At 45.0% G+C, this 25,536-nt stretch overlaps 1 protein-coding gene across 1 annotated transcript in view; it reads left to right on the top strand.

Annotated features, from left to right (window-relative positions):
* RYR3 (ryanodine receptor 3) overlaps positions 1 to 25,536 on the top strand; it is a 500,519-nt gene that overhangs the window by 432,506 nt on the left and 42,477 nt on the right. Inside the window, exons 66-74 of the mRNA XM_072808654.1 lie at positions 647 to 967; positions 3,308 to 3,548; positions 10,515 to 10,602; positions 10,703 to 10,795; positions 18,380 to 18,550; positions 18,803 to 18,862; positions 20,479 to 20,610; positions 21,134 to 21,246; positions 24,021 to 24,117. Coding sequence (XP_072664755.1) covers positions 647 to 967; positions 3,308 to 3,548; positions 10,515 to 10,602; positions 10,703 to 10,795; positions 18,380 to 18,550; positions 18,803 to 18,862; positions 20,479 to 20,610; positions 21,134 to 21,246; positions 24,021 to 24,117 — 1,316 coding nt within the window. The remainder of the gene's footprint in view (positions 1 to 646; positions 968 to 3,307; positions 3,549 to 10,514; positions 10,603 to 10,702; positions 10,796 to 18,379; positions 18,551 to 18,802; positions 18,863 to 20,478; positions 20,611 to 21,133; positions 21,247 to 24,020; positions 24,118 to 25,536) is intronic.

Below are 25,536 nucleotides of genomic sequence, written 5' to 3'. Positions count from 1 at the left end.
AGTGCGAGGAAGAGAAGGGGCTTACTCTTCTTCACAAACAAAGAGGTTTATGTGAGTGACAGGAGGCCTTGGCACAGGTCACCTCATTAGGAACTTCGGTTGTAAATGCAGAAATTAACACAAATACAGGCGTTCCACCCCCCCAACCCCGCCAAATTTCAACCAGATGGAAAGGCATGTTGTCTCTGGTCCAGCTGAAGGAATATTTGCTGAGAGGGGTTCCTTTTCTTTTCTAAACAGTACTGAGATCCAGGTAGCTGAACTAACCACAGATTAGTTGCTTTTCTCCATGTAGTGTTGCCTTTTCTGCCAAGCATCCAGTAAGGCAGAGAGGGGGAAGCCAGAGACTGGCTTCACCTAAGAGAAGTCCCTCAGCTGTCTCTGTTATGCTCCTTTGACCTTATGTTGAAGTATTTTTAACCTGAGTATGGCTTCAGGAAGCCAACCCAACCTTTGGAAGCTGTCATCTTTACACAAACACCTGGATGACAGAAGCTGCCCCACATTGAGTGCTCTCTCATCTAAGGCTCGAGGATGGTTACTTAAGGTTGGAAGAGCACAGGAAGGTGGGAACAGACAGAGAAGGTTCCATTATTTGTGCCTGTGAATTACTGTCCCTGTATTCTTTCTGCACCCTCTTGGTCAGTTCTGGGGATGCCGGACACAGTGGAAGAGATGTGCCCCGACCTCCCTCAGCTGGAAGGCCTGATGAAGGAAATCAGCGACCTGGCCGAGTCAGGGGCCCGATACACGGAGATGCCCCACGTCATCGAGGTGATCTTACCCATGCTCTGCAACTACCTGTCCTACTGGTGGGAGCGGGGGCCTGAGCACCTGCCCCCCAGCACAGGCCCCTGGTGCACCAGGGTCACCTCTGAACACCTCAGTGTCATCCTGGGAAACATTCTAAAAATCATCAACAACAATCTGGGCATCGATGAGGCATCCTGGATGAAGCGCATTGCAGGTACCACAAATGCCTCTTCTCCCCGGCCCCCCAACCCCAGGACCAGGATACCTGCATTCTATTAACTAGTCTCCCTTCCCCTTTCTGGTAGTTCCCAGTAAAAAGCTATTCCCCTGGAGAGCTTCCTGGAGTAAATGCTCCTGTGGCTCCCCAAATAATCCAGGTACCTCAAATCTCCAGAAGCCCTTCTCCATACACTCTGCCTGACTTGGATCTTCATGGCTTTATTTGCTTTTGGCACTTAAGAATCCCATTTGATTAAAAAAAAAAATCTCATTTGCTCTCACAGTGATGACTGTATTTTCCCAGTAAGTGCTCCTGTGTGTTTGGTTCATATATAAATCTCACTCCCATGTGGGCTGTACTGGAAGTTGCTAGCGTTTGTATTTCATGTTATGCTTTCTAAGACACTCCCAAATTTAGGTTCACAACAGCATCACTTTGGGTTTTGGGGATTTTGTTTCTATATTCCTCTAGAACTCCTTGCATGCAGTTGGCTCTTAATGAATTTTGTTACCCTATTTTCTATTCCTGAAGCAACCTCAAAAAAAGGGAAAGGCTTGGAAAATGAATAACCAGATTTCCCACAGTCGGGAACCCGTGAATATTTAGTGTCTTCTGTGTCAAAGCAGAGTTTGAGGAGACAGAAGCCAAGGCAAAGTCCTTGCTTTTGACCAACCAGCAGCGTGGCGGCTCCACAGTAGCAGTTTCACCCACGTCACTTCCTGGACCAGAAAACACAGTGGCTGGGCCAAAGGGAGCTATTAGCCCAACCCTAGATATTTATCTTCCTAGATAAATGAGGAGGTATCCCTTGGCAAGACCAGGGAAGAAAAGTTTCTGCCCTCTTCCCGTCTCTGAAATGAACTGAGATCAGAATTATAAATATTCTAGGTGCTCATAGCTACTCAATAGTGAAGACCTCATGAGCATACGAGTAAATAAAGTTGATGTTCCCTTTTTACCTATTTAGCCCAAGAATATTGCCAACCCCAAGGCCATTTGTTGAGAAGCTCAACTTGTAATTCATAAGGGATTCTAGGAAGGAAGAAGGTGGAAGGATGGGCTCCCTCAGCTCTCTGGAGAGATGCAGAGAGGACAACTGCCAGGAAAACTGGCAAGCCAACTCACTCTGTTACTCCCCAGGGGTCTCCAGATCTCGGGGACCACTTCATTGCCAGTGCCAAAACAAGTTGATTTTAAGTTGTAAGCCCAACTCACCCACACCTGGAATAGCCATTCTTATTCTGAGTCCAGAGCAGAGGTACAACTGGGGGCAGGGTGGGTGGGAGTGGTGAACTCTCCTAGCCTGAGTTGTGGCTTCTGGGTTCATGCATCTCAGCAGGAGGCTGCCTTCACTTCCTCCCTTTACAACAGTCTTTGCTGTGAAAGTGAAAAAAATAAGGCAGTGGGATTTAAAAGAAAAAGTGCCAGAATATAGGCTATTTCCAACTGGAATGCCCCAAGCTAAAAAGACTTTGAAATGCACAAAACATACATGGCATGTATTGGCAGTGGTTAATGGCTCTTGCTAATTTTATTTAACTTAATTGTTTTATAATTACTCTGATTCTGATATTTATTATCAAGCAGACCAAGAGGATATTCCATTAAAGAACAGAGTGAGATGTGTAGGTTTTACCTTTCTCTTTAGGAGGGCCAGAATCACAGCCCCAGATTCCACCAATGACTTGTGTCTGCTCTTTGACTTCTGGTGACCTCCTCAGCCTCTGTCTCAGCTCATGATAGCCAGTGACAGTTTATCTGTCTTCCACAGGGCCCCAGGCAGTGAGTTAGCAGTTCTCAAGTACTGGGGACTGAGAACTGTGGTTGGGTTCATGTATTATTTTTATTTTTTTTGGGGGGGGGTCATGTATTTTTAACAACAGATTTTTCTATAAAATAACCAGAAAGCATAGTACTGAGTGCCTATTCTTGGCTCAGCATAGTGCTGGTTATTAGGCAGGGAAAGGCTCTATCCCAGGAATTTATAATCTAGCTGGTGAGCCCACACTAGGATGAACATACTAAAACTGTGTGGTGAGGAGCTAAGAGTGTGGCCAATGCCAGGCATGCATGAGGAGTTCTAGGGTGACAGGGGCTCCCTATGGCCTGGACCAGCAGAATGGGAGTAGAGACCTTACCTTCTCCGTGGCTCCCTGCCCTCACTGTGTCTTTGTGAGGGGGAAGCGCCTAGTGGACCGTGAAAGAAGGGAATAGGGCGATGGCTGTCCTGAGTCAGTGGGTTGTTGCAGCCTCACCTTTCAGGATTACTTCTTTCCTTTGATCAATTATCCTAGTGTGTGAAATGAGGTGGAGGCTTTTTGTTTGCAAACGCAGTGTACGCCCAGCCAATCATCAGCAAAGCACGGCCAGACCTGCTGAAGAGCCACTTCATCCCAACTCTGGAGAAGCTGAAGAAAAAGGCTGTCAAGACTGTGCAGGAGGAGGAGCAGCTGAAAGCCGACACCAAAGGAGACACCCAAGAGGCGGAGCTCCTCATCTTGGACGAGTTTGCAGTCCTCTGCAGAGACCTCTATGCCTTCTACCCCATGCTGATTCGCTACGTGGACAACAACAGGTATGGGGAGGGGGGGGGCAGCCTTCCACAGGATGAAAAGTTGGTGTTGGGTTGTGTTATAGGCGAGAGTGTGAGGTCACAGCTGCCACCACAAGCCACTCCTGCCCATCCAAAAAAGAATCCCCCACGTAGCACCTCCGGAAAGCGCTTTCCTTGGACAGTGATTCTATTTGGCCCATGATGTGGCCGCTCCATCCATCAACACATGCTACCGGAGGTCAGAGGGAGTGGGTCAGGCAGGGGCAGCAGTGACCTACTTCTTCCCCTCTCCACAGAGTTCTGTCACATATTCATTCAGCAGCTATTACTGTGTGTCAGGCACTGTTCCAGGCATTGGGGGGGAGGGAGGGAGGCATGAACAAAATAAAGATGTCTGGTCTAAAAATCTTGTTGTGGCAGGGTAGTGGGGCACATGGACAGTAAACCAAATAAGAACTTAAATACCTACTGCTCTACTTTCCTGATGTAAGTCAATTATGCAAAGCAGGGTGAAGAGAATGAGGAATGCCAGGGTGGGGTAGGGTCGCAGCTTTAAACAGAATGTTAGCTAAGAAGGCAGTAGTTGAGCAAAGACCTGAAATAGGTGAAGTGGGGAATCATGCAGGTCTGGGAAGAGGTTTATTCCCAGGAAGAAGGACCGTGTGGAGTCAGCCCTGAGGAAGGAGTGGGTTGGGGTGCTTAGGGGATTATAAGAAGGCCGGTGTGGCTAAAGAAGAATGAGGAGGCAGCAGAATGGTGGGAGATGTCAAGAAAGCAACATGGGGCCGAGTGAGCCATGTGAAGACTCTGGCTTTTATTCCGAGTGAGATGAGAAGTTAGTGGAGGCTTTGAGCTACTCTGTGATGTGATCCAGGTTGCTTTTTGAATGCTGTGGTGAGGCATGGAGGCAAATAAGGGGTGAGGAGACCAGTTGGAGGGTTCACAATGATCCCATCAAGAGCTGATGGGGATCCCTAGAGACAGAGCCAACGGGAGATTTCCAGGGTCTAGGGGGAGGAGGGATGAGGAAGCACCTGCTAAATGGGCCTGAGGTTTCCTTTTGGAGTCATAAACATATTTGGAAACTAGACAGTGATAGCGACTGCCTGGCCTGGTGAATGGACTAAATGTCACTAACAGCAAATTTTATATGTGTTTTATCACAATAAAAAAAAAAAAAGAGTTTGATGGCTGAGGCCAGGGTGGTAGCAAAGAAGAGAAGATGCCAGGTGCTGGGTCTGTTTTTAAGGTAGAGCCTTTAGGACTTCCTGATTGGGAATGAGAGAAGAGAAAAGGGTCCAGGGTGATTCTGAGTAAATGGAAGGATGAAGTCTCCAGCAACTGAGTTGGGGGAAGATTGTGGGTGCACATGTTTTTTAGGGGAAGATCTGGAAATCTCTTTTGGACATGTTAAGCTTGGGTTGCCTATTCAATATAAAAATGAAAATGTTGAGTGGGTAGTTGAATATGTGAGTCCAGAGTTCGGGAGAAGGTTCTGGTGTAGACATGGGAGTTTGGAGTCAGGAGCATGCTGGAGAACCATGAGACTGGATGAGAGAAAGGATTGAGAAGAGAGAGGAGTCCAAGAACAAAAAACCAAGCCCTTGTGCTCACCAGCATCAAGAGGTCAGACAGAAGACGAGGAACCAGGGGATGAGGCTGAGCGGGAACGAGCAATGAGACAGGAGGGAAAGTGACAGAATGTTGTGTCCTGGGTGCCCACTTCACAAGGCATAGCCAGGAAGAAAGATTGATGAAAAGGTTATCAGTGATCTCGAGGAGAACAGTTTCAATGTAACAATGAGAAAAGGCAGCCTCTTTGCAATGAGTTGGAAGAGAAAGGGTGAAAAAGGCCTGGATACAGCATGCAGACCACATGTTCAAGGAGTTTTACCACAAAGGGGAACAGAGAAATAGGATGCTAACCAGAGGCAGAAGTAGTGTCAAGAGAAGAGTCTTTAGGATGGGAGACATGTCGGCTTGTTTCTTTGTTAATGGGAATGACCTAGTTAGAGAAGAGGAGATTTACCATATAGGAGTGAGGGAGATAATTTCTAAAGCAATGTTCTCTGAGCAGGCAACAGGTCAGCACTGGATAGTTTATCCCCAACAACAAGGAGGAGGAAAGGGAGTCTGGGTCCTAAAGCTGGTAGACACTCACATACTCACACACACACACACACACACACACACACTATGTCCAGGGATCTGGGGGAGTCCTTTTCTGGTTGCTTCCATTTTCTCACTGATGTAGGAAGCAAGATAATCAGCTGAGAAAAAGGATGGGGAGAAGGTGCTTGGAGGTTTGAGGAGTAAAGAGAAGCTATGGGGCAGTAGCCAGGGGGAGGGGGAAAGGAGGTGGGCTGAGTGGTGACCGGGCAGCATTAGGGGCTGCCCTTGAGATCCATGGTCATGGATCCAAAGTGAAACTCATCACCAAGTTGTCTTCTTCTCTAGCCAGTTCACCCCCAAGTCCATGCTCAAAGTAGAGAAAGAGTTGGATTAAACCAAAGTTGGGGTTTTGTAAAGTGAGTATGACAAAGAAAAATAGGTGAGGAAGTTGAGGGCGTGTGTAAGAGGATAATTGTAAAGACTGACCATAGAATTTAAGCTGGTTGTTGAGGAAGGTGAGGACATGGGGGGCTAACATCTATGAATAGGCAGGGGAACAGGATTATTGGTCCTAGTGGGGAGCAAGGACCAAATAGGTATTTTTATTATACCATACCCTCTTCAACTTCAAAGGCCTAATGTATAAAGTGGAAAAAGTTTAAAATAGTAGACCTAAGGATCCAGGAATATTTGGGGCAGTATTGCTAACTTTTGAGTAGTAGGCCATTCTGTCATGGACAGGAAATAGGTCTGGATACTCCCATTTTTGCGTTTATTTTGTAAGGCAAATTGTGCTTACTATTTAAAATAATCAACTACTTTCATTATAAATAATGAAAATAAATTTATTTGAAAGTAAATACTTTATAGTAGATAATATCTCTTTCCTATCTAGGAGACTTGACCCTCTCAAAAGAAACCCTGCTGTAAGGATCATTGTTTGCGTCATTTCCAATAACGTAATTATATTAGCAGTTAGAGAGGGGATTTGTCAGGGTTTGAGGTGAAAACAAAAATGAAAGCAGAGTAAGGTTGCTCCTAGAATAGCTCTTTAATTGCATTTGTCACTATTGACGATCAAGACTCAAGATAGAATGTGTTCTACTAATACAGTGCTTGACAGTTGCTAAAAATGGCAATGTCAGAGAGTCTTTGAGATCATCATTAATTCATTCATCCCCTTTTCAACCTGCTCTTCCTTGAACACCAGAGAATGTCATGGCCACCCAAGCCCAACCTAGTAATACTTCCATCTTATGTGTATGCCTTTACCTTCTTGGGTACTTTCTTCACCAAAAGAATTGCTGGCTTGGAACTATGGGACTGTAAAGTTGGCAAGAAAATTAGTGGTCACTTTACTTACCTGTAACCGGATGAGCAAACACCTCTTCCTTGCTCCTGGCAGTGCATTTCTGCCTCTTGTTATCCACCACGCTTGCCAACAGCAGCGGCAGACTTGCCATGAGTGCCTCCCATTCTAGTTTCAGACAGTCCTAACAGTCCTGAGCTCGGATGGGTGGCTTCTGTCCATCAGCTCTGACTTTGCTCTTTAGATCCTCACAAAACTATTCCAATCTCTCCTGTGGCAGCTCTTTAATTATTGAAGAGAGCCATCTTGTCCTGTCCTCCTCCCTGTTCTTCCACGTCCTGTTAACCCTTTGTACCCCCTTCAGCCCAGTCATGGCACTGTTTCAGGTTCCTTTGCCCTCTGGAACACTGTTCTGAACAGAAGCTTCTATTGGTCCATTTTCAGCCCAGCATTGACCCAGAATGAGCAAGAAATCCAGGGGTAGTGTGGTCAGAGCTGAGCAGGTCAGCTCTCCATCTTCTCATGTTAAATGGATCTCTCCGCATGAGACAACAGCTTTTCAGCCTCCTTCCTGACAGCCAGGAACACTCAGATCACAGAAATGAACAGCTTTAAATGGTATGGTCTGGGGTGCAAACCCATCTCTCGGGCTGCTGAAGGGAATCGGAGCACATGCTCTGCAGTGACTGCCGCGGGCTGTGTCCTCTGCGAGAAGCTTGGAACCGGTTGAGATAAGCTCTTAACTCTAACTCAGACAACCTGACCATTAAGGTAGGAATCTGGCTTTCCTTTCTTTCAAAGCCTGATAACTGGCTTTCCTTTCTTTGAAAACCTGATAACTTGTCATTTCAAAAATGAAATCTAACTCTCTACTCTTGCAGTCATCCAGGATTTTATTTGTGCATTTCTTGTTTTCTGCTAATATGCTCAGTGATTGCATCCACTAACGTTGCTTCAGCCATCCACCTCCCTGCAGATCATTATCTCTACACCCAATCTTCTTGCTCACCTACAGCCTTGCCTTTTCCGACTGTCTTTTGGCATCATACAGTCTTGGTGATAAAAGAGACCCAAATATCCTCCCAAAGGATCAAGTGGCTGGATACTGAGAGAGATCTGGGTTCTGGGAGTCGGAGAACAGGCAGGAGACGAGCCCGGCTGCATCATGGGGGCAGAAAAGATATGGGCAAATAGGAGAGGTGAGGTCAGGATCTTCTGTTCACCTGCAAATATCAGAGAGGTGTGAGTTTGTGTGCCTGGGGAAATATGGGGTGAGGTATCCTTCATTCATACCTACCACTCTGAACCTGAAGAAAGAACCTCACTAGAAATAAGAGGCAAAAATACGCCTCCTAGAAGAAAAAGGGTATTGAAAACAAAATTCATTCACTGAACTCTGCGTTCCTGTGGAAGGCAAAGGGATCAGAATCTCCTTCCATCTTCTGTGAGGAAATGTTCACCTCACTTGTTGTTTTCAGAGCTCCTGCTGCTCACACACCCTGTGCTGTACTTTTCCTTGGCTGGAGAGGTGACCCCTCACCTCTTCCCACTCAGGGCACAGTGCAAACTTACAAAGCTCACTTAAACCAAAATACTGAGGAATGAATAGCTGGCAGTTCTGACAAAACTTGATACTTGATCCTGAAAAATCAACATGAATGGAATAAGAAAGCATTGCCAATCTCAAGCCTCAAGTTTGGATTGCATTTGGCTGCTGATAATGGATACCTGATTGTAGTGGCTTAAAGAAACTAGAAGATAAATCTCACAAAGTCCAGAGATACTCAATCCAGAGCCAGTGCGATTGCTCCTCATTAAAGAGCCTCATTCCTCTGTCTTTCCATTCTAAACACTGGCTTCTGTCCTTGAAGTTACCTAATGGTACAGTGTGCCAATTATAGTCTGAGCCAGGGGATCCCTGGGTGGCGCAGCAGTTTGGTGCCTGTCTTTGGCCCAGGGCGCGATCCTGGAGACCCGGGATCGAGTCCCACGTCGGGCTCCCGGTGCATGGAGCCTGCTTCTCCCTCTGCCTGTGTCTCTGCCTCTCTCTCTCTGTGACTATCATAAATAAATAAAAAATTAAAAAAAAATAAGAAATATAGTCTGAGCCATCATATTTTCATTCTGGGCAGGAGGTATGAGAGCAACAGGGGGAAGGCAAAGGGCATCTTCTGCTATCTGATCCCCTTTTAGAGAGCCTTTCCAGAAGGTCCATCCAACAACTTCACTTCCATCTCATTGATCAGAACTTAGTTACATGGCTATCCCTCAAGGGAGGCTGGGTCATGTGGTCTGCAGCAGACATAATGCATCCTGGATAAAATGGACTTTTGTTCCTAAGGAAGAAGAGGAGGATGAGTATGGGGTAGACAACCTGCAGCATCTGCCATGTAAAGGAGAGGCTAGTTGAGGTAGAACACAAGAAACATAAGCATGTCCTTGAGGCTAGAACTCAAGGCAATAAGGAATGGAGGAGACAAGAGAGGGGTCCAAAGGTGGCCTTGGCCTCATGAGTCTTCCCCTTTCCTCCTTAGCCCGGTGCTCTCCACGAATGAGCAGAAGGTGCAGGTTGCCCAGGACAATTCAGTGTGGTGTCCCAAGGCTTATGGAACTGGCTTTTGATAGCTGTTACCCTGCATGCACCAAGGGACGATGGATTTTTCAGACCATTCATGAGAACTAAAGTTTTCTTTAACCTAAGAATGAAAGATGATTTAACTTCTACTGTGTTACTTTACACAGATATTTGAAAATGGCACCTCACCTAGCCCTTTCAAAATACAGTTTGATCCAATATGTAAGATACTTAGAGGCAAGACTACTTTTAGGAAATGACTGAATTCTACTGCAATTTAGCCTCCTTGCTGCCACTGTGAAATTCTTAACCTGGTCTGGATTTTAATTTAAAAAAAAGAAAGAAAAGTGAGTCATGCTATTTATAGGGAATTTCTAAACCATTTCAGAGGGCATAAGAAATGTTTGGTCTCTGCCCATATACTTAGAACAATGGTGAAAAATGTATTGTCTTCCAAATTTCATTCATAAAACTGGCTTTGAGAGGAAAAGATGTGAGGCCTGAACTGTTTTTAGAGTGCTCCATATTTCAGAAGCTACAATGACAACTGTCTTGACAAGTGTCAGTGACAAGATTAGATGTCATACTAACGGAGGCTTTTCTAGTCTTGCTAACCTCATGGCTTAGAGAAGGCCTGTCCCAAAACAGAATGTATAACCACAATCACCTCATCTGTTTAAAAAAGAAAAAAACAAAAACAACCTTTGACAAATTTGAAATGTTGTTTGCTAAAATCTATTGCAAAGATAATCCTTGAACCCTCTGGTAAAATGGAAAATGAGTATTGTAGGCCCTTCAAAAATATCTACAATTACACACCTACAAGCACATAAGGAGTACACAGATATCTATTCTATCTGAATATTACCTTCGTGTGAGAATGTAGTTTTATCTGGATAAGTGTGCATACCCAATGTTGGTTTAATTTTTAGTGTGACTATTTTAATCATTACTGAATTTTATATGCATATTTATTTACTTTTAACCTTAGATCTAACTGGCTCAAAAGTCCCAATGCTGATTCTGACCAGCTCTTCCGCATGGTGGCTGAGGTCTTCATCCTGTGGTGCAAATCTCACGTAAGGAATATGTGGGCCCTGGATTTAGAGATGGCTGTGAAAGGTACAGACCTCCAAAAACATTCTTGTAATGTTAGCTTTTTTATATCCCCCGACTTAGAACTTCAAGAGGGAAGAGCAAAATTTTGTGATTCAGAATGAAATTAATAATTTGGCATTTTTAACTGGAGACAGCAAAAGCAAGATGTCAAAAGTAAGTCCATTGAAATCATTTCCACAGACTCTTCGATCTTGACCTAAATTATGTATCTTGGATGGATGAAGGGATTAGCTCCATACTGCATTTAGGTCAAACCACGAAAACCAACAGTCTCTACTATTGTTTCTTTGAGAATGAGCCAGAAGAAACTGCTCTCAAATAAGCATGGTCATCACATTTTCTGAATAAATAGCTGTTTGTATGTCAAAAAGTTTAAGTTTCAAGACTTGCCTAAGGCATTCGAGAGGTTCCCCAAACCAAAACTGCTGTTAGTTTGAAAATAAAACTACTTCTGGTACAGTGAAGCTGCAAAACTACACACACCTAGAGCCACCTTTTGCTTAGCTATGAGGAAATTACCTTGCTTTGAAGACTTCACTAGCACATGTTCTTAAAGTAAGCTTGTTTTCCTCCTATCTGGACCATCCAGTAGCTATTTGATTTCAGTTGTGCTGACCTCTTAATGCCTTGTTTATTTTCCATGTGGGTTGCATTCAGAAACTCAAACGTCTGTCATTCCCGCAGGAAATGTTTAAAAGAGGACATAGGGGATCCCTGGGTGGCGCAGCGGTTTAGCGCCTGCCTTTGGCCCAGGGCACGATCCTGGAGTCCCGGGATCAAGTCCCACGTCAGGCTCCCAGCATGGAGCCTGCTTCTCCCTCTGCCTCTCTCTCTCTCTCTCTCTCTCTCTCTCTGTCTATCATGAATAAATAAATCTTTAAATAAATAAATCTTTAAATAAATCAATCAATCAATCAATCAATAAATAAATAAATAAATAAATAAATAAGGACATAACAGATACCTGTCTGAGAAGAAGAGTAACTTACAGGGAGGGGCGTAGCAGGAATACAGGAGGGGGCCCTGGCCTCCCAGCTCCTCTTGAGTCAGCTCTGCACAGGGCAGCTTTGGAGTGTAAAGAGGTCTCAGATACACTTCAGCAGGTGCCCATAAATACATACAAGACTGACTTAAATGTGATGTTTTATTACCAGCTGTTATGGCTTACTCTTGACTGTTTTCGTGAGAGGTGTGCCTCAGTGAGGGTTGACTCCATATGTTGTCAAGTATAAGTGATATAATGCCTGAGATGTGCGTCTCTCTCATTGCTGGCACAGTGCTGCCTTTGAGGAACATGAAGGTGGAGTGTGCATGGGGACCCCTCAGGAGTGAAAGTCAGTTCTGGAAAGATGATAGTCAATGGTTGGTAGCAAAACCTTTAGAGCATCTTTCCAAATAACCGTTTGAGATGAAGACCTATGTACGTGAAACTGCAGACAAGGAGCTGGTATAACAACCAAAAATGAAAACTTCACCACATGTGCGTAGCTCTAGTTAGCTGCCACCACCCTGAACTTTCCACCCCTTCTGTCTTTTAGCTATGTTCACACTAACCCTTCTTCCAGCATCCAAAAGTTGACTCTTAGTTGAGAATCTTATATACACTGCTTAATAAAGTTTGACATATAAAATTGTGCACATACAAAGGAAAGCGATCAGAAGTATATATTCGTATTCAAGAGTAGTCTTTGCTGCAGAGGAACCTAACTTAAAGTGGATCCCTTTGTGCTTTAGGTAATTTTATTTTATTTTCCAAAATTTATTTTGCATTTAACTTCTGGCAAACAATCTGCTGCTCACGTGAGATATACAAAGATAAGATCTTGCAAAAAAAAAAAAAAAAGATCTTTCAGACTCCAGATCCTTGGGTATTTATCTTAAGTATCCCTCCGAAGGGTCGTCTTCTTACAGCCATTGTTGGCTCTTCTTTGGCTCCATCCACCTACAGAAATTCAATAAATCCCAGAGAGATTTCCTGCTGCCTTCACCTTGGGGTGGAGCCCCTGGCTCTGGGCTGAACCAGCTAGTATCCATTGTTACTGTCAGCGGATGGCAGCAAAGCAATGGAAATGACTCTGACATAAGCATGATGAGCAGAAATGGGAAAGACATCTCAGTGCCCTGGTGATGAGTGGCTACTTAGGGTCCTTAGGTTTACACTTGGAAAGAGATGAGGTGACGGAGGATGACATTTCAAAACTAACCTACTAACAAACTAACTGGAAATTCTGTTCATTCGCATTGCTGAGTGAGGAAAAGGGTATGTTTGTCCGAGGATGGTCATATTCAGAATCTGTGCATCTTCCCTGTTGGTAAGGTTTGTCTGCAGGAGAAAACACTTTTGTTTCATTCCCAGTGACCTTGTGTCCTAGTTTTTCCTAAGTTACATGGAAAAGCGTCAATCCTACAGTCTTGAGAATGTGAGGATGGGCCCCAGATGTTAAATGATATTTGCCTTGCTCCTCAGAGAAACAGGTATTCATTCCTATTGATCCTGTGGCCTCAGTTGAGATACAAAGTATAGTAGCAAATAGGACTAGAGACTGAAAGGAAGCTATATCCTACCCTTGGCCCAGCCATTGAGTGAAGATATAGCCATCCATCATTCATTTAACTCCTCCGGGCCCCAATTTACCAATCTGTAGAATGGGCTTGAGCTTACTACCTGACTCCTCCCAGTTCTACTCGGATGCTATGTTTAAAAGTCAGTTTTGAGGGACACCTGGGCAGCTCAGCAGTTGAGCATCTGCCTTTGGCCCAGGGCGTGATCCTTGGGATCTGGGATCGAGTTCCACATCAGGCTCCTTGCAAGGGAGTCTGCTTCTCCCTCAGCCTGTGTCACTGCCTCTCTTTCTCTCTCTGTCTCTCATGAATAAATAAATAAAATCTTTTTCAAAATAATAATAAATAAATGAATAAATAAATAAATAAATTAATTAAAAAGTCAGTTTCGAACTACATCTCTAGGATAGAGATAAATGCAGCACATTCTTTCAGATGGAGGCCCCTTTACCCTGCCTCCAGTACGTAGCAACTCATAGCCCTCTCTGGTATGTTATAGAGGTAGAGCTACATATGAGACAATGGAGAGGAGGTATTCTTACCCTCAGTTGAGTCCTCATAACCTTTTCCTCCCTAAAATTAGATGCTCTCTCTACTGCCTAATCAGAATGGTCACTTGTGCTTGCTTTTATCTCCACTCTTACCTGGACTCTGGTGTTGTATAAATGAAGTTGGTCTCAGTGCATATGGCAGTAGCTGCAGAGACCTGTGTACTGGAATGCTGCATGCCTATACACACTGCACACGCCATTGCAGATGGAGAGGGAGGCAGAAACAAAATAATACAGTGGGCCACGCTATTTATACTTTGATGAACTGAAGACCAGTTCACAGATGTGTTATTTTTCTGGCAATGAAAGCAGGTATTTTTGGAGAGTTCATTGTATATTTTCTTTATATAACACCGGTTTGCAAATATATGTCAAGCTAAATGTAACTAAGCTGAGCAAGTGTTTTTTATTTTCTTTTGTTTTTAAACTTGTTTTGTTTTCTGGAAAAAATGTCAGCAGCTTCCTCGGAAGGTAATGGTAAGTTAGAACGTGTTTAGCCCAAGAAATGCCAGTCTCTTAACCAAGATTATGAGTAAAAATAGAGTTGTAAGGCAGGAGGTATCAGAGCTCCTTGTTGTTGAAAGCCTCTCCACCCTGTGAGTGTGATTTCAGTGTATTGAAAAAGGAGAAGGAAGATTTTCGAGGCTGATATTTTCAAGGGTACTCAGACCTACATGTGGGAGTTCGCTTCTTACACCCATCTCCCCAGTTGCTCACTCTCCTCTCTCTCATCCCCTCTACCACCCATCTTTGTCACTCTGTTTATATTCCTCTTGCTCTGACAATTGTGCAGCTCCCATACTCTCCCCTCCTCCCTACCTTTCCCCTTCTCCATCTCTCTCCATGTCTCTATCTCCCTCTCTCCCCCTTCCCCTCCCACTCTTCCCTTCTCTATCCTTCCCTCCTGCACCCTTCCCTCCTTTGCTTTCTCTCTTTCTGTTGCTTTCTCATTCTCAGACTGGCTTCTGGAAATTCACGTTTCTCACTAATCTAATGTTGGGTTTACTTGTCTTCACCTCACTTACCCTTTTAGTGGGGATAAGAACTTCAATGGTGCAGGCTTGCCTGCTTTTAGAAGCCTCTCCCTGTGCTGTCTCAGTGCAACACACCATCCACCATGTGTCCTTAAATTTCCTTTCCCACAAGAGTCTATGTTTTGTCCTTACATTCACACATAAAATCATCTGTTTGATCATAAACTACTGTTGATAATGTGTAGGGAAATGGAAAGATTTTGATGGTCTAGGAATTAATAAATTTCTCTTTGGAAAGTATAAAATTTTAAAGTAAAAAGAAAATATTTCCAGCATTGTGAGTATTAGAGAAATCCAAGGAGTTAACCCATCTTAGCAATATGTGAAGAAAAGAAAAGAATGGAACCTCTAGCATGAAAGAGGCTGTGACCTAAGATTTATTTAAAGATCACAGCACCAGAGGGAAAGATGCTCCATGCTTTGGGCAGTGGGCCAATCCTGAATTACCCTGGATATTCCTAGGGTACTTTTTTTTAGCAAACCTCTTTTTAGTGGAAGCGCACATTGCCCCTTAGCTCTGTTCTTCCTTCTCTTTTCACAACCACAGATCTGCTGGAGGTGATAATGTGGTGGGTGGAAGGAGGAAAGAAAGTTTTGGGGTTTTTGGTTACGTGACAGATTGTCTACAGCCCACCCAGGTGAAAAGAGGGAGGTGGGAGGGGAAAGGCTCTAGATGTAAAGGGTTGGTGTGTGCAGCCAAACCTGAAGCCCACCTGGGTCTGAGCAGCACATTCTCAGGGAGGCCAGTCTTGCCTTGGGGGTGGAGGTATATTGTTTGGTTTGGGTGTAAGTCCTTTTGGCCAAATTAACTTCCATCCTAACCTCTCACTCACTCTTCATGCCATGCTCAACTGGCTTCCAGAACTGTTGAATTTCTGTTGTGGTGGCTGAGAAATGGGATCTAAGAAGCTATGACTAACATGTGCTACTTTGTGCCTTGGACCTCTGCTTTTACTGACTCTTCTTGTTTCTTTTCTTTTGTCTTCCCACACAGGCCATGCAAGTAAAGGTACAGGTCAAATGCATGACGTGTCTTTTCTGTCCTAGTATTAGAGGTGCCAGGCTCTGGCCACCCTCTGCACTGTGCTCACCATGGGGGTGGTACAGAACGGATCTTCCCACCTGGAGGTCCCCCTCAGGCCTGCTCCAGGGAAGACACCTGCCCGTCAAAGAGTGAATGTAGGCCTACCCACCCTTGGAATGGGGAAGCCAGGAAAGCCAGTCAAGCCTCACCCTAACTGAGGTCTCCTTGCTATCTCTGCTCTCTTCCCCAGCTGTCCACTCTGCAGCCAGCACACTGACAGAGATAGGGATGCCGACAGGGCCTGAGAGCCCAGGAGGCTCACTTCTTCCTCTGCTGTACCACATAGGGTCAGGATCCTATGTGGGTCCATGGTCCCAGTCCTTTTACACTGTATCTCTGCCTCTTGTGCAAGATTCCCATGATTCAAAGAGTTTTCCAAGGATTAACCTTCAGAATTTGAAATCAGGTGACCATGTGTTTTTGCAAAAAAATAAAAACCATGCATATGGTGGAATAAACCCTAGGACAGCTTTCTAGTGACCCATACAGATTATAAGTTGGAAGTATTTCTCTCAATTCATTAATGTGGTGTGCTACCCTAAGTTATGTGGCAGAGAAAGGGAGATGTGCAGGAACCAGATCACATGCAGCTCTCAGTTAGAAGAGGGAAATGAAGCCATGGCCATGTCAGCTTGGATCTGGATGTTGACTGACCCAGATGCTTACCTGCTGTGTGACCTTGGGAAAATCACCTATCTTCCCTGAGCATCATGTTCTCATTTATATAACAGCCTTAGTTTTGTATCAAGAGTTAACTGGGAGGATTAGAAGTGCTTTATTTAAGTGGTAGGTACATCAGAGTCACATTACATATGCAGCATTTATAATAAGAACATGAGATTGGCCAAATAAAATAGAATGAGCAAGAAATTATTTGAATTCTGTATCAAATCTACAGAGTTACATTTTACTATTTACTTGATACCATTCACCTTTTACATTTATATGTACAGGGCACATCAGAGCTTATGTATGCAAAATGGGGTTCTAGCCTTTATGGATGATTTTCAAGGGTAATGTGGACCAAAAAGGAGTTTTACTTTAGGCACAACCTTTTTAATTTTATGCCTGATGGTGGAATATGTAAGGAACCTCGCAAGCAACTCAGTAAATGAGAGAATTCTCCAGGGTGTTCAAGGGAAGCAGCTTCCACTTTCCACTGTGTTCTAGAACACAGGAAGCCGCCTTCTGTAAGCCTCATTTCCTAACCCCTGCACATGTTCCTCACAGCCCCTCCCACCACTGGCCTGGCCTGGCCTGCTATTTTGGAGCACTGGGCACAAGGTTCCCCACAACCAGCCTGGGGTTTACCAGCCTGGAGCTCCACTGCGGTGGCTGTGATGTCACCCCCTGAAGGCACAGTTGCCACAAGCTGGGTGAAAGAAATCACATCCATTTTAAGAGTGTCCATTAATGATTCCGAACCTCTTTCACACTTTAAAAGTCAAGTCATTTAAAGAGAGAGGTCCCAAGGCGGTGTTAATTCCCGCCCTCCTCTCCTCCCAGAAAACCAGGGCCTCAGAAGAGGAGTTCTGTCCCTGGTCTTACACGACCACTCCAGTAGTGGCATCTGGCCTCCTTCACTCCCAGGGCCCAGTGTCCTTGTCCCCATAAACCAACCACAGCACCACCCCCTTGTTCCTGCAGACACTCCTCAAGCAGCTCACAGAGCAGAGCTCCGTGGAGCCCCATTTCTCTCCCTCACAGTCCCCACCTTGGTTCCGTGCTCCTGGCATCTAGCTGGGGCCCCGGGAGGGCAGCGTGCTCCTCAGAGCTGACTCCACACCAACCCAGCCAACCCAGGGCCTGTCCCTGAGGGCCCACCCACGTGGCTGTGGCCGGGACACTGAGAGTTCTCGGTTGGGTGGCTCAGTCCAGTGCCTCGAAGCCCCTCAGAAGCCTGCTCCACCGGAGGGCCTCACTGTGAGGGTGGGGGTTCCGCGGGGGGCAGGCATGCCCTCACAGACTTGGAGAGTTCTGCTTTCCGCAGCGTTCCCACAACTTTCTCCAACCAGGTACCAACGTGGACCCCTTCTGGGTCTTCCCTTTCCCTGTAGGGTGTTTGCTGCCTGGAGGTGGAGGTTGGGGGGCTGTGGTGCTCCAAAACCCCGGCTTCCACCCTGACCCCAGAGCCGTGGTCCTGCCCTACATGCTCCTGCACCTGTTCGCTGACACCTCGGCATCAGGATTCCCCAGTCTTTCCTGGGGCCATTTTACCAGTTATCACATCATTCTTTTTGTAAAACAACAGCACCACCAGTTTATCTGTTCATTTGGCCCAAAACAAGGCAGCCAAGACTGTAGGTGTTGGTACTGTGGGTGCTTGCACAGTCCTGTGGGTGTGCGCACAAGGGCAGGGTGTGGTCCAGCAGGTCCGTGGGGCGGCCCCGGGGTCCCTCACACAGTGGGTGCACTGTGCTGGGAGATGTGGCAGGCCGCCTGCAAGGGGACGCTGGTCCCGTCGGAATCTCTGAGCCCCTCTGTTTGCCCCTGCCTGCTCCCCCAGTCTGGAGGCCAGGACCAGGAACGGAGGAAGACCAAGCGGAGGGGAGACTTGTATTCCATCCAGACCTCTCTCATCGTGGCCGCGCTCAAGAAGATGCTGCCCATTGGTTTGAATATGTGCACGCCGGGCGATCAGGAGCTGATCTCCCTTGCCAAGGCCCGCTACGGCGCTGTGAGTCCCAGGTCCTATGGCAGTGGTGGGGTGCTCCAGCCGCAGGGTCAACCGGGGGAAGCACAGCCTCCTCTCCTCATCTCTAGAGCTGCCTGGAGAGCATGTGCCCCTTGTACATATGTGTAATTTTTCTTTTGTTCTTATAATGAAGATCCCAGTGAAACTGCCAAGCACTGTCCACCCTTTCCCCGGCCCTGCAGTACATTTCCCCCAGGGACCTCTAGGAATAATATTTAGCATCTCTTTCCATAGAGGGACACGGATGAAGAGGTGAAGGAACATCTGCGGAACAACTTGCACCTGCAGGAAAAGGTGAGGTGGTGGGAGGAGAGCTCAAGAAGGCGTCCCTTGGGCTGTAGGGTGCCACCCCTCTGATTAGTTTACTGATGCTCTCTTTAATGTGTTCTAAAAACTGGCTCCAAATACAGGTGTTTAGTTGGTAGGATTAGTTCTCTGCCTTTAATCTTCGCTTTTGTTTGGGGGGCATGGGTGGAGGGGGGGAGAGTTTTTGCCCTTAATTTTTTTTCTTTCCTTTACTGTGACAAAGAGGGTGCAAACGCATTTAATGAGGTATTGTCTTCCTACCTACCACTGTGTGAACATCCAGCTCCTGCAGGGGGTTACATTAGGTCTCAAATTGACTTACTGTGAACCTTGTTAAATAAGGAAATGGACACCTGGGGGAATTTTAGCACATCCTGACAAAGTAGCTCTGTGGAGTTGGTATAAACCAAAAACAAACAAACTTTGATTTTAAAGGCTATTTGAGATTCTTTTTTCCAGGCCTGTGAATCTGAACAACCCTTTTCCTCAAATATATTATGCCCTAGATGGAAGATTAAGCTGACACAAACCACCACTTCTTTCCATCCCAAACATATGGAGATAGCAGAGAAAATATACTACAAAAAAGGCAGTAAAAATAAATCCCAAGTGCCAGAATAAAGAAGACACTCTAAATCACAGGAATGAGAAGAAGTTGACACAATTGGGAAAACTTGTTGAGCTTTCTAAACCAGATATGTTTCTTAGAGGCTGAGGTTTTTAATAACCTTAAAGGAAAAGGAGTGTGGGACCTAACTATCCATGCTCTGCACAGATGTAAAGCAAAAAACTAATATAAAATTAGCCTTAAACCAATAAAACCTATAAATCCCCTGCAGAGACAACCATAAAACTACTTGGAGACTCTCTACCTCTTAGAATATGGACTGACATGCCAATAAATAAAACTCTTGAAGCCAAAGTCATGCTTACAAAAAAAAAAAAAAAACCTGAAAGAAAATCTACCACCATTAGAGAGTCGGAAAATGCAACAAAGGGAAGAATTTAAGCCTAAGAAACTGCAGAAGGAAATTAAAAAATAAGTGTGATTGAAATACTTAAAGAGCTAAGCATAGCAATAGTATCCATAAAGCAAGACTTGGACTTTTTTTTTAAGTGTTCTCTGTTCCCAATGTGGGGCTCAAACTTACAACCCCAAGATCAAGAGTTGCATACTCCACCAACTGAGCCCAGCAGGTGCCTCTGGATAGTGTTTTTTAAAAAGAGAATGAATATGGAATTGATCAAGAGCCATATAGTGATTACAAAAATTAAAAGAATTAATCAAAATTAAAAATCAATTTGTAGACTAAAAAAATAAGCTAGGTGCAGCTGAAAAGAGAATCTATGAATTGGAAGATCACTTTCAGGAAGTTAGAATGAGGTACAGAGAGAAAGGGATGGACATATGACAAGAGTTAAGAGATGCGGACTAGAATGAGAATTTTCTATATAGATCTATAATGTTTCACTGAAGTTAATAGAGAAAACAAGAAAGAAGCAGTGAAACAAGAGTCTCAATTCCTCTGAAACCACATGAGCAAAAGCTTTTTAAGTTAAAGGAGAACAGGGATTGCTCACCTTGTGTGTGCTTTATTTTTCAGTCTGATGACCCAGCAGTAAAGTGGCAGCTGAACCTCTACAAAGATGTTTTAAAGAGTGAAGAACCGTTCAATCCAGAAAAGACTGTAGAACGTGTACAGAGAATTTCAGCAGCTGTCTTCCACCTGGAGCAGGTAAGGAGCATCTACCCTGAGGACCGAGGAAACAAACCATGCTGGCAAATATAAAGTCTCTCTCCACACTCAGCTCTTAGTTAGGAGTGTTCTCATAAGACCCCCAAAAAAAGGGGAAAAAAAAAAAAACAAAAAAGGAAGAACAATCATCCGAGCTCACTCCCAGATGTCATCTTCATGCCTCATATAGCAGACTCCTCAATTCTTTCCCCTTCGAGGTTTTTTGTTCTGTTTTGTTTTGATTTCTTTTTTGGTTACAAATTTTTGCTTTTAGATCAAATGACCCCATTCAAATCCCCTACCAGTTGTAAAACTGCTCTTAAGTAATAAACATCCAAAAGCAGTTGGGAGGAGGAAGAAAACCTCAGACCTCCACAGGCCAAATCATTTGCTGCTGGGACATTTTGCTGACTATAGTTGAGAAATCGAAATTCTTCCAGGGTTGAGATGTCTGGCCTGCAGGCGACTACCTCCTGCCACCCAGTTAGCCTAGTGTGCACCTACCTGTGTGATTTCTGTTCAGGTGGAACAGCCTTTGAGATCCAAGAAGGCGGTCTGGCACAAACTGTTGTCAAAGCAGCGGAAACGGGCAGTGGTGGCCTGTTTCAGGATGGCCCCTCTCTATAACCTGCCCAGGCAAGTATTCTGTCCTTTTCTTCTGGCATGGGAGCCAGTGATGGGAATTGAGGTATCCTCCCAGAGCTGTGCTAGCATGGACACTCATGATCTGAGGGGTAGAAACCAGAGTCCTCCATACATGGTGCCATCACAGTCTGCATATAGTATAATGGCCTGCTAAGGCAGTCCAGGTAAGCAAAAAACTAAAAATGGCTATGATTCCCTAGTGACCCCTGCCTGCTTTAGCTCATTATCTTACACCCTCAAGTAGGCTCAGTAAGCATATGGAAGCTCTTAGTTTTACAGAGGTGGGGTCCTTTGTGAGGATGTAGAGGAACCCTGGAGAAAGAGCTCTTTCTAAAAAGCTTTACCCCAAATGGTATTTCTATGATGAGATACTTGAATGGCCCCCAAATAACTAGGTGTCCTCAGCAGGTCAGGAAGTATAACTCGAGAATCCTTGAGCACAGTGTATTTACATTCAAGATGAAGAAAGGGCCCTGGCTAGAGATGTCCTAAGAGGCCAGTGATGGGCACATTGCCTTATCTGCATGGTTAGTCTACACTCTGCAGTCAGAAATATGTGAAGGCTTTTCTGGAATGTGCTGTATTAAAATAGGGCAGAGTATCCATGCAGATTGGGCAAATGTTGACCACTGAGACTTGCCTCAGTGTCACTGGTGATGTGGCAGCTCTCCTGTCCTCAGGTTGATTGCAGGGTCTGCAAGATTGGACCTGAGATCAGTAAACAGAACTGCAAATTGAGTATCAGTCTCTGCTTTCTCAACTTGCAAATTAGCATGAACCATCCTCACCTGGTCAGGAAAATTAAACTGAGTCGGAAAAGTATCTTGAGAATCCTACGTAAAGAAATGTTTCCTTGGAATACCAGATAAAAGACTTGCCTCTGCGTGACACTGGCTTCATCAGATTGTGCTTCGTGGCCACCGTTTGTCCAGAGTGCCTTTCACCCTGTGCTGGGCCAGCTGGCCAATGGAGCTTTCCCCATAGGGTCTTTGAGGAGAGTGGAGAGTCATGGCCTGGGAGACACATACCTGCTTCTACAGGCCTCTTGAGAAAACAGGAGAGTGTCTTTGGAAGAGGATGAGGTACCATAAAATCAAGTGAATTCAAGAATAAAAAGCCAAAAAATGAAGACAAATAGTCATCATGGCTATGGAGACCACTGACATCCTGGCAACCAATTAGAGTTCACAACCCCGTAGAGAAAGCAGAAGTACACAGGATTTTTATCTGTTTCCTGGAGTGGTGACACTCCAAAAAGAATTTCCTTTCTTTTCGGGTAGAGATTCAGGCCTGATGTGCTAATCGAAACTCCAGAAGGGCTCAGCCCTAAGCACATCTCCAGGGCCAACAGGGCAAAAATTACATCTCGCCAAAGAAGCTTTTTTTTTTTTTTTTTTTCCTAAATTTGTTCAAAACACTAGGACCACCCTCTCCTATTTTGGTTACTCCTTTAGCAGTTCTGCCCCTGGATGGGCAACAGTAAGCTGAGGGATTCATCATGTGTTTGATGAAGTGCGGCCTGCCCCATCCCTAGGTTTCCCCCTAGTATGGAGGAGCACAGGTAGAGTTTCTAACAACAATAATAAAAGCTAAGAAGCTGATGGTAAAAATCACTCCTTTCTCCATCTTGTCATAATTGAAACTGCATGGAGTTGTCCATATTAAAGGGCTAGAGGGGTTTATTTGATTATGTGGGAACTATTTCTCTGATGTTAGTTTTTAAAAGACAACCTGTGTGCTTTTCTCCAGACACAAAATTAATAATTTCTTCCTGAGCACCTTTCAACGGGTTTGGCTGGAAAAGGTTAATGAAAAAACTCAGTATAACAGGCTAATACCCATTTTAATGGTAATGTAACCTGTGGAGAGACCTGCTCATTTTCTGCACACTCCTCCCTCCTTGACCATGATTTAACATTACCATAAAAACACAAATTTGTACAATTTTTAAAAAGTACTCTGATTGGTCAGAATTGGAAGAAGGATGGCAATGGTTGGGCTCTACCAGAAACCATAGCCAGGTCTGGATAACTCTGGTGTTGACCTGCATCATCCTTTTTTCTCTTTCCTGCCTCACCACGATCCTCATATTTGGTAATAAATTAATTGCTACTCAGTGTCATCCTCCCAGGAGTTAGTCCTGGCTTATCGAGACTGAGTGGCTCTTGGCAGTTAATCAGTGTTCCCAGGTATGGGGGCCACAACCAGAATCCATGAGGCTCACAGGAGTTATGGGGCAGCACACCTGAGTCTCACCTCCCTAAGGAAGAGCCGGGTACCTTGGAGATAGAGTTCCTTGGAGACCCTCTACAGGACCCACGGTCTGCTGCTTTTAGCAGGGCTGAGACTAAACCACTCACTGTCAGCACGACTTAGGTGGGATTACCTGGACAGAAGGGATAACCACACTGCCATAGTAAGCAAATACTTCGGGACTGTTTCTTGGCCCAATAAATTATTTCTAGTTAGAGGAGAAAGGTAGGAGAGACCCCTTGTGAGCAGAATAGGATTACAATTACTATCGGGTCTCCTACTAAGCATCATTATTTCACTCCAAAGGTGTTCTAGACATTCACCAACTGGCAAGTTAGAGGGTTCTGGTTTCCTTGAAACAAATGTCTCTGGTGTACTGCTGGCTCCTCTGACCAATGAGAGGACAAGAATTGTACAAAAGTCTGTCCTGCTTACTAACTGTTAACCACCCAGACTAAAGCAAGGTGTCCCCACGGATCCCTGTTGACCTCACTCTCAACCCTTCCGCTCAGGCACCGCTCCATTAACCTCTTCCTCCATGGCTATCAGAGATTTTGGATAGAAACAGAGGAGTATTCCTTTGAAGAGAAACTAGTACAGGATTTGGCTGTAAGTACTGACTCAGCTGGAAGCAGACGTGGGTGTGAGTGAAACTGACTTTTGTATTCGTGCGTGTGTGTGTGTGTGTTGCAACAGTTAAACATTCACAAAGAACTGGGCACATCAATTTGGAAAGAACTAACTGTAGAAATTACCAGAGGAGGCCCTGATAATAGTCGTAAGAGGTAGAGGATGACTTTCCCCTGGAGGTGCTAGTACTGTTATCATCCTCCTCCTCATCACTAACAACTAATATTTCTTGGGATGCGCAGCCATGCAATGGAAGTTCATGCTAAGTTAAGTTTTGAGCACCGTCGGTTGCAGGAGGCACCCCCTCCCCCACCCCAGCCGTAACCAAGACTCTGCATTTCCAGTCAGTAGCTCTGCTTTAGGGAAGGCGTGTCTGAGTCCCCTTCCCGTACCCCACGTTTCTGGGTCTGGCCCTTCAGAAAATTCATCATGCCCTGTCTCTAACAGACTTCATGCTTTGAAACTACTTAAGACGACACGCAAGGGAGAAAAGCTTGTTGCAGAAGCACTGCAGAGCCTCATTGTGGTGCAGACAGAAAATAAGCCCTCTTCTCCTTTGGCCAAGCCACGGTTTTGTTTCTTGTTTTGTTTCTTTAATCCTACTTATCTCTCCCATTTATTTTTTCTCTTATCCCTTACTCTCTCTGATACTCTTGCTCTGTGTTTCTCAGTCTTTCTCCTGTTTCTCTTTCCATCTCCCTCTGTTTCTTTTCCTTCTCCCCTCTTTTTTGCTTTTGACCCTTTATTCCTTACATTTGTCTTTGTTCTTTTCCTACACTCCCATCAGTGAGAGTGACAGTTCCTTGATTTTACCAGTTTCTTGATTAGTGTGAAGTTGACAGCATCCTTTTGGCCTCCACTTCTGAACCATTCACGCAGCCTATGTAGTTCTCACCAATTTCCTAAGTATGGTACACCCTGCAGGCTCTGCCGCTGCTAGAGACTCACATTTACCTCTTGCATCAGGTGCTATTTCCTTTTCTATAAAAGGAGATTGGGAAAAGACTTAATAATAAGAGGAGACACTGCAAGGCTTGCCGCTCCAGGATGGCATCTCTCAGGAACAATAAGGTTTCTAGAATCAACAGTGAAGTTAAGAAAGAAATGTCTAGATGGGTTGAGTCTAGAATAGCGTCAGGTCTCAAATGGCCCCAGTGCTCTATCACCCTCCCCTCCCCACCCCACCGTCCACCCCATATTTCCAGCCCAGCTCTCCAAGAGAAATTTCAGGTGTGGCTAAGAGATCCAGCCTCTCGGGGGGCTCTCCAGGGCTTCCCTCCTGAACTCAGGTGCCCAGGACTTGCATGAGAGTTCTGCTGACGGGGGTCTGCAGCTCCTCCCCTGTGGCCAGGCTATTGCTTTTCCTTTCATCTCATTTGAACCTGAAATGGCAATGTT

This window comes from Canis lupus, chromosome 32 (assembly GCF_048164855.1).
Source record: "Canis lupus baileyi chromosome 32, mCanLup2.hap1, whole genome shotgun sequence".
Classification (NCBI taxonomy): Eukaryota; Metazoa; Chordata; class Mammalia; order Carnivora; family Canidae; genus Canis; species Canis lupus.
Note: the sequence above shows the minus strand (reverse complement) of the source record. Positions and strands in the feature narration are given on the sequence as shown.